Consider the following 14,479-nt stretch of genomic DNA (forward strand, 5'->3'; position numbering starts at 1 on the left):
ATTACTAGTACCTGCACTTAATCTCTTAATTACTAGCACATGCACAGGCAGCCCAAGCGCACTATGTGTGGGTTGGGGCTTCAGAGGTCATTTGGTCGGAATATACTAGAATTATTAGTGTATTATCTGACGCTAAATAAACGCAAAAAATCTTAAAGATATGAAGTCTTCTTATTTGTCTATCTGTACTAGAAGCCTTTAAGATAACGAAGGTCGATATTTCTTGCATTATTACATGTGATTCGGGCCCTTAATGTTCGAATTTTATCAGATGTATTCGAATCTACAACGCTAAGAAAAAAAAAATCAAGATCACGCGAAATATTGATTCAAAAAGCTCCCTTACCTTTAGTTCATGGCCACTCTCTGTCCTACGGCCGGTTTAGACGCCGTTTAGTCGACTTTCTTTCCATCGAGTACTGAACACTATCGACTAAACGGCATTTAAACCGACCGTAGGACACAGAGTGGCTATGAACTAAAGGTAAGGGAGCTTTTTGAATCAATATTTCGAGTGATCATGATTTTTTTTTCTTAGCGTTGTAGATTCGAATACATGTGATAAAATTCGAACATTAGGGCCCGAATCACATGTAATAATGCAAGAAATATCGACCTTCGTTATCTTAAAGGCTACTAGTACAGATAGACAAATAAGAAGACTTAATATCTTTAAGATTTTTGCGTTTATTTAGCATCAGATAATACACTACTTATTCTAGTATATTCCGACCAAATGACCTCTGAAGCCCGAACCCACACATAGTGCGCTTGGGCTGCCTGTGGTTCGCCGAGGCCAAGACGTTTTCGCAATTCTTCCAACGGGCTCCGGGAGACCTTCATTTTTCTACTCTTTCCACGAATAATGAACGTAATCAAAGGAAAAGTTGGCGAGTCAATTTCCACGATCATCATCGTTGCCCCTCTCGTAGCCATAATGAAACCAAGCTCAAGCGATTTGGAATAACAGCAGCGACAGCCATAGGTTGGAGGCAGGAGGAAGGCATGGACGAAAACACGGCAATGCGGAAGGAAGGTGTGCGTGTGAGATCATTTATTGAAGCCCAGAAAGGCAAAAAAATCTTATTCATTTGAAAGGTTATTTAGCCGCAATAAAGATTAATGCTTTAACAGAGGTAAAAGAAAATTAGTACTTGACTTATCTAATCTAAACTATTAATGTCGATTAAGAAAAGTCAAGCGATCTTGAAACGCTTTATAGATCTCAAGTCAGCGTTTGGTTTACGCTGGGCTCAGAAAACGAAACCATGTTTTATGACACTAAAAACTTTTTTAAGCTTCCTTTTTCCTCTTTCCTCTTTCCTCTTTCCTCTTTCCTCTTTCTCCTTTCCCGACTTATCTAGGAAAGATCGAAGCGAGTCTGCTAACAGGGTAGACTGCAGGTCATTTAGTGTTTTAGCGACCGGCAGTCGACCTGAAAATTTTCTGGGATTTGAAGGTTTTGTCTCCTTAATCTTCGAGAATTTTGCTGATTAAAGAAGTCTTACTCTTCTGGGCTCTTCTCTGTCAATCAGAAGAGGTCAATCAAGCCAACAGACAATAGAGAAGGGTAAACAACTCAATTAAATTAAAACTTGAAAGGAGACGAACAGAATACTAGTTTATTGACGCTGAAGCACTTCCACAGAAGAAGTCGATCAACTCAGTTATAAAAGAAGAAAGGCTATCAGTCACTTGAGGTTGTCGGCGTGGATCCTACGTTTAATTTACAAGCCTCAATCTAATATGGGTAGATAGTTTAATGGAATGTCTACTGGAACGCTAGTGTGGGCGAACTTTTTTGGTCATTTCTTGGTCAGATAATTCCGTTCCGACTCGGAGGTTCAGTTATGGCAAAAACGGCGTTTCTTTGCTACCAATTTCAATTTTGAGTTTCCTAGTTGTACATATATATATATATATATCATTTGGCAATGCTTCATTTCACATTTATTTATTGTCATTCAACATTTATGTTTGAGGTTATACCTTCTAAGTCCACCTTACGCCTAATAACTGAATGCTAAGAAGTATATCTAAAACGTAGCTATAGTTAAAAGAGATTTAGTTGATGACTGTTAGGGTAACTATGTCTTCTGAAAGCTACTGAATTTCCCGCTTTCTTGTTTTCTTACAGGTGAGGATGCCTACTTTTTCTGAACAACCGAGTTATGTAGACTACGATGCGGCAAGAAAACGGGCGTTTTTTTGTATACTGTTAGGGCTCCTGGCTGCTCAAGTTGGACGTAAGTGTTAAGCGTTCTTTACTCTTTTTTGTAACTGAATTAAATTCTGTACGTTCATGTTAGTAGTTCTTTAAATGACCTATCTTAGTGTTGTTGTTATGTTTTATGTAGACCCGCATAAGTCAAAATGTGATAGAAAAAAAGAACCACTCCCACTTTTCAACACATGCAAACAAGAGCTTTGTAGAAAAACATGCATGCCCCGACATGCAAAGAAACTTATCGGCGATATAAGTATAAAGTATTTTATGTAACAAGCTAAAATGTATGTTCGGTGATTTTTACTATTATCGGTCATTAATGTCAAAAGAATATTCCCGTACCGGGATTTACAATCAATAAATGGAACTCGAATTTTCAGCGTACGATTAAAATTATAGTAGCTGTCGTGTACTGAGTTAGTAATTTCCTTTTTTTTTTTGTTTTGTTTTCCGCTTTACTTTTGTTTAAGGTTTTTTTCACATTAACGGTTTGTGGAGGAGGGAAAAAACCACTGAACAGCATTTTCCTGTAGTACTGTTTACTATGCAAATATATGGACATCAAAGACACCCCAAAGTTTGACCACCCAGGAATGTACAGTATAGTCAGTTTCCATTTAGTTTTGGTAAATAATTCGTACTTGAATTTTAAACTACTAGTCCCTACATATTCTCAAATTGGTCTTTTTGTGTTTGTCCCGATTCTGAGTGATTTTTTGTGAAATCAAATGAAGTTTAATTATTAGCACAACAAAAATCATATCTGGGATTCTATAAACACGTGGCCCTGTGTTGACACAGGACTAGACTTCTGATGGGTCAAATCAAGTTAGAGTAGATGTTTTCTTCTGCGGTTTATGAGCAGTGAGCTGATTAGTTGCATGCATTTCAATTCCGCTGCGAGACGTAGTTGAGTGTTTGTGATAGAGATATGACCTGACCCTGTAACCTTGGTAAGCTGGCGAGGCAACGTCGTTGAACTCGTTGCCTAGAAACCTCGTGAACAAACGTAAAATGTCCAAAAAATATTTACTTTGCGAGACGTTTGAAAATTGAGAAGGTAAACAACATGCTTGCTAGATATTTAGTTTTGACAGCTTCATTTGAATTTTAGTGTAAGAATTTATCTTTGTCGCTGATTGAAGAACAAAAACCCAGCAGACTAAGTATCATTTTTGGAGTCAATTAATTTTCATCAATCAATGGAGTTCTTAATAACGGGTTTACACAGGGCGGCATTTCAAAACGTGTTTACTTTACTTAAAAGGTGTTTTGTCGGTGTACGTCTCTATATTGTTTGATCCCATGAAAAATAAAACTAATTACTACAGTGGAACCTTCATTCAGGGGACAACACTGGGGAAAGAACCAAATGTCCCTGAATAGAGGTTAAGCCTGGGATTTGGGAACCAGAAAAAGTGTCCCTTTCCCTTGAATAGAGATGTCCCTTCAATGGAGGCAACAGATACAAACATTACACTGAATGTAAACAAGTTTCCGGGACGACCAAATTTTGTGTCCCCTGAATGGGGGTTTCCCAAAGGAGGAGGTTTTACTGTATAAATTAACTTAAGTTAGTTTTAATTATTTTGAGTCCCTGTTGTTCCTCAGTCTTTTTAGTTTTCCTTGCCGGTGTTACAGTGATAAAGGCATCCCCGAGTTTCGGGCATCCCCATTGCCAAACCCTTGTGGCATCCCCTTGACTCGAACCGACTCAACCTCAGCAGTGTACTTAAAGTTAAGAACACTTTGCGCTGATTCCAAGTGTCCGTATGTCTTTCAAAAAGCTGACTATTTTAGTAAGTATTTAAGAGCCCATGACTGTAAATATCGAGAATCGCTGGCCAGGATAAAAAAATCGAAAATTCTGATAATTTGTCAGAAAAACCCCTTTGGGCAACTACCTTCGAAAAAATTTTTTCAACTTTCAAGAATCTATTGTTTTCGAGAAAATGAGGAAAAACGAAAATAGCGGTTTTTACCTAATTAATTATGCAAAAATTAGACAAAAATGATCTGCTTTATCGCGTCTGTACCGAGGCAAGATTCAAAGCTATAAAACAGAAATATTTTTGTTTCAGAGTATTCTATCTCTTCTTTCTATCCATGGTAAGTTTTAAACCATAAACTTGATTTTGAATTTTTTACGGTTTTTTCGAAACTACCACCAAGCGCACTTTTTAAAATGGCTAAAAAATGAGCAACTTCAGAGGCAAAAAACTCACCTTGGTATGTGAGATACCTAGCCAAAATGTATACTAGGACAAAGTTCAGCTCTTATATTAACAGAATACGAAATAAAAAATCTGGGTACTCCGGATTCGCCTTTACAAAATAAAAAGTTTCGTGACCACCAGTGGAAAAATGTCAAAATTTGCATAAGTCAAAAATGGGTAGAGAAATGATGCCGCCTGATTTTTCTTTGTAATTTCGGTACGTTGTATATTCGAAACGTAGGAGAAATGATGAAAGCGCCTTTAAATGAAGCTAAAATTAAGTAAAGGATCTGAAAAATTGATCACGAATAACAAATTGCTGTGAAGGTTGGTGACACAATGTGGCAAATTTGCATAAAAATGCATCTGCATATTCCTATCGTACACAAGGACCGGTTTCAATACTGTTAGCATCACGCAATATTTGGGGCTTGAAATAGCATAACCAAGAGAATAGCTAATGTTAAATGTTTTGTAATTTGTATCTTAGCTCTTCTTAATTGTTCATTATAAAATTAAGGTTGCTCAGCAATTGTTGTTGGGTGTTGGAGTACCGTATTCTGCAATTGCGTGACCGTTGTCAAACTCATCACAGTCAGACTTTATTTTTAACGGTACGACGAAAAAACTGTGAGCTTATGAAGTGTGTAAAGAAATATTATTCATGTCAGATGACTTATATTAACTTTAATTTATTCACCTGAATGAATTTCGCGCTCATACATCTTTCTTGGAGAGGGCACATGCTTTTATGGTACCGATATGCCAGCAGAGGCCCTTCGATCTTCCTAGATAAGTCGGGAAGAGGAAGAGAAGGGTAACTATCAACTGAACAGTGATTCGATCGGACGTTCCGGCGTGAAGGCACGAGCTGGGACATTGCGGGTACTGACGTTAATACTCCTGAGCAAAAGGCAGGTATTTCTTTCAACAAAACTCGGGTCTGCTGTAAACTGAAAAACGTATAGTCAAGTTACGCTTTTACTCTGCGTCGCCTTACTGCCCGGTAAGTACATGGTACTTACGTCGATATAAGTTCGTTGCCGCATACTGCAATAGGCCAGCGGCGACAAGGATGACCTTTCTGATACTTCTCTTTTCACGATGATGCTACGTTTTGCAAGCACTCCACATGGGTAGGAGTTGGCTAGAGTAGCTCAAAAGCGGTGAACAAGGAGTCTTATCTTCCATGGACAAATCCTAGTCGCATCGTCGTGAAAGGTGATTTACTCTGTTGGAGTACAGTTGAACCTCCATGTGCGACCACCTATCCAAAGCACCAAAACCATACCTGCCAACTCTCCCGGTTTTCCCGGGAGTCTCCAAGTTTTTCATCAAATCTCCCGATCTCCCGGTTAGAGCACCAAATCTCCCGGATAAATGGACTTTTGAGCATTTCTGTGCTTTAGTTTGAAATTTAGTCCATTTTTTCACAAAATTCGAACTTTATTTTATTCATTGTACAGTTTCTGGAACATTTTTGCACATGTTTAGTCAATGACAAAGATTAGTTCGTCATTACAATGATGAAGCGCATTTTGATCCCATGTACGTCGTGTAAGACGTCATATAATGTCCTAAGGCAATTTGTTTGCGCGGGGGGGGGGGGAGTGGAGGTGTTGGTGCTGTTGACATTCGGGGGTGGAGGGGGGGGGGGTGTAGTGCAAAATAGAGAGTCTCCAGATTTTAGATCTCCGGAGGTTGGCAGGTATGCAAAACCCACCCAGTAAGTCTTACAGTTGGAATCTCTCCTGTAAGCCCCCGCTACCATTAATTGGGGCTGACTGTTTAATGATTTTGCATTGCTTTTAACCTCTTGTAAGCGACCACCTGGCGAGTTGCTGATCTCTTGTGGTTGGAACAACAACAACATGGAACTGCACATATCGTAACTTGGAAATTGCATGCAATAAATTATCTTCCTTAAAGTAGATGTGTCCAGTTTTCTTCGGAAAGAAACCTCCTGTGGTTCGATTCTCGTAAGAGACCTCCTCCCGTTAGCGACCACTAAGTCTGCGCATTTTGGGTGGTCGCTTTCGGGAGGTTCGACTGTAGTCTCCTTTTCCAGTTCTTCGGCGGCGTCGGTTGGAACTTGTTTTGGTTTATGGGTTTCGCGTATAGATTTACACACTAAGGCGCTGCTACATTATATTTTGAAATCAACAAATATAATTTTGTATTTGAAGGAAAACGCCCCTTGGCAGGTGGTACAACTCCGCGATGACCTAAAAGAGGCAGTTTTTGTGGGAAAGATGTTTCGGATTCGTTTCGGAGGAGAGAAACCGCTGGACCGTATGAACTACGATCACTTAGCTGTTTCCTAGGGCCTTTGGTAGCTGCCTAATTATACCTCTATTCGTGAAAAGGTAAAGAAATTAACCAAGGGACGGTTTGTTGTTTGTAATACGTAGTAAAAAAAATCAGATTTCAACATCTCTGACAAGAAAATGCTAACTTTTATTGCGTGACTGACAGGCATGCAAAGTTAGTATCCTTTCTTTGAAAAGAAAATAAACTACTGAGAAACAAATGATGTTGCAAACAACGCATTGTCTGTTCAAAACAAAGTTTCCATAAAATTTCATAAGGAGAAAAAAATCAGTGAAAGAAGGCGGAGCTGCTCGAAACGTCGTTGCGTGACATTGTTACTCTAACGGTTAGTTTATGACTTCCTCTCACGCAGTGTATCCCGTTTGCAAAAAACCTCCTTCAAAATAAAATTTCAAGGAAAATGTACCTACCTATTTTAGACATACCGGAGGCGAATTTACGATAATACAGATGGATGCTAATACAAGGAAGTTAGGAAAAGAAGCGAGAGACATGGGGTATAGTTTACATAATAATTCGGCGCTTTTATATAACGCATCTTCGAGGTCTTTTTTTATTATTATTTTTTTGTGAACGGTTAATTACTCTGATATTTTAACATAATCTTTATCAAAAAACGTTTTCTTACTTCGTGATGTTCCCGAACATTACATACTGACCCTGAATTGAAACAAAACCGGCTGTCGCAACATTTCTCTACAAATTTGACTTATGCAAATTTGAGACATTTTTCCACTGGTGGTCACGAAACTTTTTATTTTGTAAAGGCGAATCCGGAGTACCCAGATTTTTTATTTCATATTCTGTTAATATAAGAGCGGAACTTTGTCCTAGTATACATTTTGGCTAGGTATCACACATACCAAGGTGAGTTTTTTGCCTCTGAAGTTGCTCATTTTTTAGCCATTTTAAAAAGTGCTATTGATGGTAGTTTTTAAAAAACCATAAAAAATTCAAAATTAAGTTTATGGCTTAAAACATACAATTGATAGAAAGAAAAGATAGAATTCTCTTAAACAAAGATACTTCTGATTTATAGCTTTGAATCTTGCCTAGGTACAGAGGCGATAAAGTAGGCCACTTTTACTCTAATTTTTGCATAATTAATTAGGTAAAAACCGCTATTTTCGTTTTTCATCATTTTCTCGAAAACTATAGATTCTTGAAAGTTGAAAATATTTTTTTCGAAGGTAGTTGCCCAAAGGGGTTTTTCTGACAAATTATCAGAATTTTCGATTTTTTTAGCCTGGCCAGCGATTCTCGATATCTACAGGCATGGGCTCTTAAACAAGTAGTACCTTATTATCGCTTATTTTCACGCGACTTTAATTTCGCGAATTTAGAACAGAAATATTTCGCGGCACTTAAATTTCGCGATTTTGTCGAATCACCGTTATTCAAGGTAGTTAAATTTCGCGAATCAAGTACAATGGTACTCGTTTTTTAAACTTCCATTTCTGCATTTGATCATAATGAAATAGAAACGCAACAGACTGATATATTAAGCAACGTAGGCACTATTTAACTCAATGGCGCTGCCAATTAGCTTTCAGATAATGATTGCCTCAATGTTTTCCAATGGACCTTCAGGAGATAAGGTTATCTTTCCTTTGAACAAGTTCGGATATTTCCGTTATGCTCCATCCTTTTGCAATGTGCCGCTTTCCCATACTGCCTGCCCACTAGTCGTAAAGGCTTACCAGCCAGGTGGCTTGTAAGGGCTTGAGCATGGATAGCCTTAAATCGACCTTAATCGCATCAGTGCTAGTTCCGGCCGTTTCCATTTGTTTCTGAACTTCGGCCTAATACTAAGCTGTAAACTATCTGCACTTTTAATATAAAGGATATGTTGTCCTGTGTTGCAGGACCTTATTCAGCAAATGAGTAAGATGATGAGGAATAAGGACATGCGTTGAACTGAAATTTGATTCTTATATAGGTCACTACAAGTAAATTTCGCGGCACCTTTTAATTTCACGAATTTTTTTAAATCTCGAGAATAAGTGATGATAAGGTAACAAACAATATAATTTGAAAATAGCCGTGTCATCTTTTTATTAAAGCTGAAAATTCAAGGATGCCTCTCAATGGCCAATGAAAACAATAATGGGGAAATTTACGAGATCCTTTCGGGTTTTTTTGTAATTTTATAATAGGTAAACCAAAACCAAATTGTGCTTATTACTTCTTTGTTGAAAATTCACGTAATTTCGTCTCAATAGCAAACAAAAAAAAAATTTATTCGTAGGTTAAATATAATCTTAGGATATTTTTGGACAAAAAATAAAAGTGTAACCAGGAGAGGATGAAAACTTATTCCCCTCTCGCAGAAAGTTACGCCATTTTAGGAGCGGCCAGTTGTTGAACTAACTGGAACTTTCTCTTGTTCATTCCTTTCAGCAGTTACATCAACTTTGTCGCCAAGCCTTGCGACTTCTGTGAGCGTTCTTCCTTACTCAGCGGCTTCTCCCAGTGTCGTCGCCCCTACCCAGATAACATTGCGCCTTTCCTCTACCGCTAGCCCAAGTCTCCCGCAGAGTTCCTTCTTTCAGATTTCCATTCAACTAACCAGTGTAACATGGTCTGAGGATCTTCTCAACAGAAACAGTTCAAGATTCGCTGCCTTAGCAAAAAACCTTACTGTAGCAGTCTCGCATGTTCTCAAAAACGTCGGAAATGCTAGTGTTGACGTTGTAGAATTCAAGCCAGGAAGTGTCATCGCAGTTCTCAAAGTAACCGCTTTAAGCGCCGCTGAGCCTTTCATAAAGACCCAACTTGCAAACGACATGAGTGATAGAGACCTTGGTGGGTTTTCTGTTGATTCAAACCTATATTCAGGGTCTATTTTCGACGTCGATTTTAAAGTGAAATTCGCTTGCAACGATTCGGCTGCAGACAAGGGTTTTGACCAAAGAGGAGACTTCGAGAACGCTTTAAGCACCGTAATGTCGTCTGATCCCAAATATATTGCCTTTAACATCACACATATTGAGTGTCTGAAAGAGGATAACATAACTTTGATAACTACGCGCTTCCAGATAAACGAACCAACATCTCCAAACCCAAACAAAATCCTGAAGAACTTGAAGAACGCAGTGGATGCTGGGAAAGTTGGAAATATCTCGGTTGTCCCAGAGTGGAAATCGTTTATTCCCGGAGAAAAACTTTTCCATATAATCGCTTCCCTGAAAAGCGAAAGTAGTAACACGACACAAACCAAAATGGAGCTAAAGACGACAATAGTAGACGCATTTAAAGTTGACAAGAAATTCAAGTACGTTAATATTGACATGCCGAGTAACAAGACCGTGGTTATCGATATTGGAATGAGTTCTCAAACTTCTGAGTTACCGTCACAGGGCCTTAACCCTCTGGACAGTGCTATGCGTTTTGCAAAAATTGGCAGCATAAAACTATTGAAGCCGACTATTCGGGTAACTGTTGACCCTAAATCTCTAATAACAAGAAAGATTTTTGAAGTTACGTTTTTCCAGAGTGTCCCAAGCTGCATAAAAAATGATACAGCTGACAAGGACACCGAACTCTACAAGAATCTTAGCATGGGCTTCTGGCAGTTTATAGACGGAAATATAAAAGCTGACGGAAACCTTAAACCACTGTACGTGGAAACTAAAGTCAGAACCTTGAAATGTCACAACTTAACCACAGTTCGTGGGGTCAGTGATGTGTACATGAGGTCAAACACAGAAGATAAGATCGGCCAGACTCTTGGTTCTCTCTTCAAATGTAAAAAGCCTGGGATTTATGGCTGGGGTATAAAGGTACTTCTTAAGACACCAACGCGCCCAGATACCAGTGGGAATTGGGTGCAACTCTATGGAGTATACGTTCATTTGGTGTCTCACAAGCCGAAGCCCCCCACCCCGGCACCAACGACTGAACCACCTTCTCAGGATGCTACAACGCCCGCACTGACTACCAGGCCAGAGACGTCGAAACCAACGACAATCAAAGCTACGTTCCCTACCCTGGGCAGGAAACCGGATCTGTACGTTGAACTGAAGCTTGGAATGACTTGGGGTGAGCTCTGCCCTAAGCAAGAGACTTTAAAAGAACAAATAGCATCCAACGTGCATGACAAAACGGGTACTAAGCTTTCTGCAGATAGGATTATCTATGTCAACGTGGCAAAAAACTGTGCGGATCCCAGTAAAAAGAACGAGCAGGCGGAAGTGTGGTTTTATGTCTCAAAATCTGGAACAAAAGAATTGCACAAGTGTCTCACTTTGAAGGCCTACAAAGTGTTTCTTATGTTCTTTGAAAACGGAAACACAAAGCAACTCGGACCGGATTTTGAGGAAAAGGTATTGAAAGTGTAAGATATATGTATACAGTGGAGCTGCAACATGACCATTTTTATGCTAGAGACGTTAAAGTCGTATAAAAAAGGTAAATAAGACAGACGCATTTAACGTCTGACGACAGACATTAAATGCGACTAGCATAAAAACGGAACGCCGTAAACTGGGACGCCTTAATGCCCAACTGGTTCAGAGACGACTTTGAAGAGTCAGTGTTGAGTATTTTTTTCCAGAAAACTCTCTTTTTTTTTCGATGTTACCGTCTCCTTTTATGCATCCCATTTTTTCACTAGTCAACTTAAACTTCTCAGACCTTAAACACGTCTAGACGACTTTAACGTCTCTAGCATAATGAAAAACGGCCAATGACTGAAGAAATTGTCCCTTTTCGCGATCTTGTCACTTACATTCTCCTATAGTTTGGGGTAAAGAATGTTATTCGTTTTACCAAGATCTCGTTTATACTGCAGTTTCACCACGCCTGAATTCTTCCCAACAAATCTCTCATTGCTTTTTGTCGTAGAATCGAGGGGAAAAGTTTAAAAAGATGAGGGAAAAGCCCTGAAAAAAAGCTAAATAGCCCAAGTAAAATGCCCCGGCTCTATCAGCTTAGTGATTTCTTTTTAATTCTATGCCGTCTTGCATGCACGTCATGCATGCACGTCTTTGCTATAGGGTGAAGTGTAATGTTCTTCAGAAACGTCCTAGCATTTTCTGTTTTCTTTCCCCACACAACTTGCCCTGCTAAATAACCTGTTAATATTGAGTCAGCTCTATTCCACGATAACTGCTTCTGAATTTTAAGAGAGGTTTTTGAAGCCAAAATTGTCTTTAATAGCCGAGGTCTCTCTCAATCTCCCTGTGATCTTGACAAAGTCTTGAGCGTAAGAAAGGTCTTTGAATAAACTGCACGTTAAAACAAGAGACTCATACGAGCTAAAGAGACCCACACGATTAGAGTAGAATGCATTCGTATGACTATTGTTATTCCATCCTGAATAGTTATATCCCCAGCAGTATTAAGCCTGGGACAGTGGAGCAAATTAAAGTTATTTCGGTCTAAAGAAACAACGCAACATCAACGCTTGAGAAATAAAGTTCGAGGTGTTAACCAACGGACCTCTGCCCACCTCCGTATTTTGGGTGCAATCGTAATTTTTTAAACCTAGTAGAAATATATATAAATATTAATGTTGAGTTAATTTTCCCCGAAAGGTTATTAAAGTAGAGTTGGCTGGAAATGACGCCTCCAAGTACAAAACTAACGATGACAACAAAGTGTCGTCTCTGACTGTTATACTGATTGCTGTTGGTGGGGCTGTTGGTTTATTTCTAATGCTTATGGCTTGTTGCTGTGTAAGTTATACATCCTTTATTGGTATACATGTATATTCCATTTGCCCTGTGTCCGAATTAAAGGGATACTAGTGGAGCGCAAGGCCAATGCGACACGAGTCATGTTGGCACTAAATTTCGTTAGGTTCTATCGGGTTTAGGGCCTGTTTACATGGATTGGGGGACCCCGGTCTAGTGGGGTTGGTTTCTTTTGTTTTCATGTTCTGGGGGACACAAAACAAAAGAAACCTACCCCACTAGACCGGGGTCCCCCACTCCATGTAAACAGGGTCTTAATTACCGTAAATGCGCAAATAGACCTTTTTCAGACCAAGTGATGGTACCCCAAAGGACTGTTTTTTTCAATAGGACAATTGCACGATGACGTCATTATACTACAACTATCAGGATCCTTGAGTTTGTTGTTTTCTTGTGCAAATTAAGGCTGTTTTTCTTTAATCCTCAGCGGGATTGACAAATTTAAATACAAAGCAAAACCGAAATGAATTCTGGCAGTTGTAGTCAAATATCGTCATCGTGCAATTGTCCTATTGTCGTCCTAAACACCTGCACCCCCGCGCATATGTATGCATAATTTATGAAAAGGCAAATTCGACAGAGAACATCACGTGGTCTGAATTGGAAAAACAAAACAAACAAGCTAAAAAGTTGGTGCCCTTTTCAAATAAATGCGCAGCCTTCGAATAAGCACTCCTCTGCAAAAAATTTATTAAACGTTTCTAGCTATTCTAACTGTCTGTATCACAGCTGTATTGTTGTGGGAAAAGACGACGCAGACGAAGTCAAAAATATGATTCTGAAAGCTCTGGTCATGCGCTACACGTCATTCATGTTGACAATGGCGAAATCGCCTCAGCTGGAACCAAAGGTAAACAGAACAGGAGGAAAGAGGACTCAAAAGGAGATGGAAATAAGAAAAGTAAGAAACAAGATGATGGCCCTAACATGAAAGGAGATATGGACAAGAGCAGTCACATCAATGGTGGCTATGACGATATCAACGACTTCGGTGCCAACAACAATAACAGCCTCAGCATCGACAAAGTAAGAACAATTACATAATTAGGCATGTAAGTGGAACATCTACTCAAGTTATCATTGTAACAAACTGATAGTCAACTTGTCAGAACTTGTGTTTTTTTTTAAGAAGTAGAAACAATGAATGTAAATGAAACAGAAATTGGATGCTTTATGATATTTTTCTTTTCTTTTTTCACCAGCTTTCTTTCTTTCTTTCTTTCTTTTTCTTTTTTTTTTTCGCGCGTTAACATTTTGAATTGTTGGCGCGCACGTTACATCATGGCGGCCATGTTGGTGGCAAAGAATCAGTTGGCCAGGAATAAAACTTCTCTTTTCACTGGAAATCAAGCTGCTTTTGAAAATCGTTACAGAATTTTTGAGTTGCCACTCTTGTCAAGAAACAACGTAAAATCATCATGTTGACTCAAAATGACGGGCATTGGAAATCTGCAAACGAAAAAGTACGGTTTTACCTGTCAGTCGTTTGTCCTCTAAAATCTTTTTTGTCGCTTGCAAGACAAAAATGAGATTTTCTTGACTTTCTTTCGAGCGGTTGAAGGTAATCCCTTCTTTAGGGATCGAAGTGGCTGATGACTTTAAACCAAATTCGTTCCCTCTCCTACCTTCAAGAAGAGGATATCACTGTAACCATAAATTCCACGCATGGCGTTTTCAGGGTATACCAGTATATGAATCCGTAACTGTGTCATGGTTATCTTCTCTCGTTTTCTAGCCTAGCCTGCGAAAACATCCGTTTCTCCTCACCAGGATTTGGACCAGGGCCACATTGGCGGGAGGCGAGTGCTCTCACCACTGCGCCACCCTTACTCTCCATTTCCATAATTCTATTTTCTCTTATTCATAATTTTTAAGCTATCCTCGCATGATCTAGGAATCTGCAACACTTCATGTATAAGTTTTCCTTTAGGTGAAAGTAGTTTTAACACGGAATCATCTCTCTCTTAATTCCATTACTGTAGAATGTTGTTGGAAATGAGAGCTACTCA

General features: G+C 39.1%; 1 protein-coding gene across 1 annotated transcript in view; it reads left to right on the forward strand.

Annotated features, from left to right (window-relative positions):
• The first annotated feature begins 2,140 nt into the window (after window positions 1-2,140).
• The window catches only part of LOC140938126 (uncharacterized), a 21,827-nt gene continuing 9,488 nt past the window's right edge, over window positions 2,141-14,479 (forward strand). Inside the window, exons 1-5 of the mRNA XM_073387654.1 lie at window positions 2,141-2,246; window positions 9,175-11,099; window positions 12,312-12,452; window positions 13,200-13,496; window positions 14,453-14,479. The exon at window positions 14,453-14,479 is cut by the window's right edge and continues 540 nt beyond it. Coding sequence (XP_073243755.1) covers window positions 2,144-2,246; window positions 9,175-11,099; window positions 12,312-12,452; window positions 13,200-13,496; window positions 14,453-14,479 — 2,493 coding nt within the window. The 5' untranslated portion in view covers window positions 2,141-2,143. The remainder of the gene's footprint in view (window positions 2,247-9,174; window positions 11,100-12,311; window positions 12,453-13,199; window positions 13,497-14,452) is intronic.

This window comes from Porites lutea, chromosome 5, assembly GCF_958299795.1.
Source record: "Porites lutea chromosome 5, jaPorLute2.1, whole genome shotgun sequence".
In the NCBI taxonomy this organism is placed as follows: Eukaryota; Metazoa; Cnidaria; class Anthozoa; order Scleractinia; family Poritidae; genus Porites; species Porites lutea.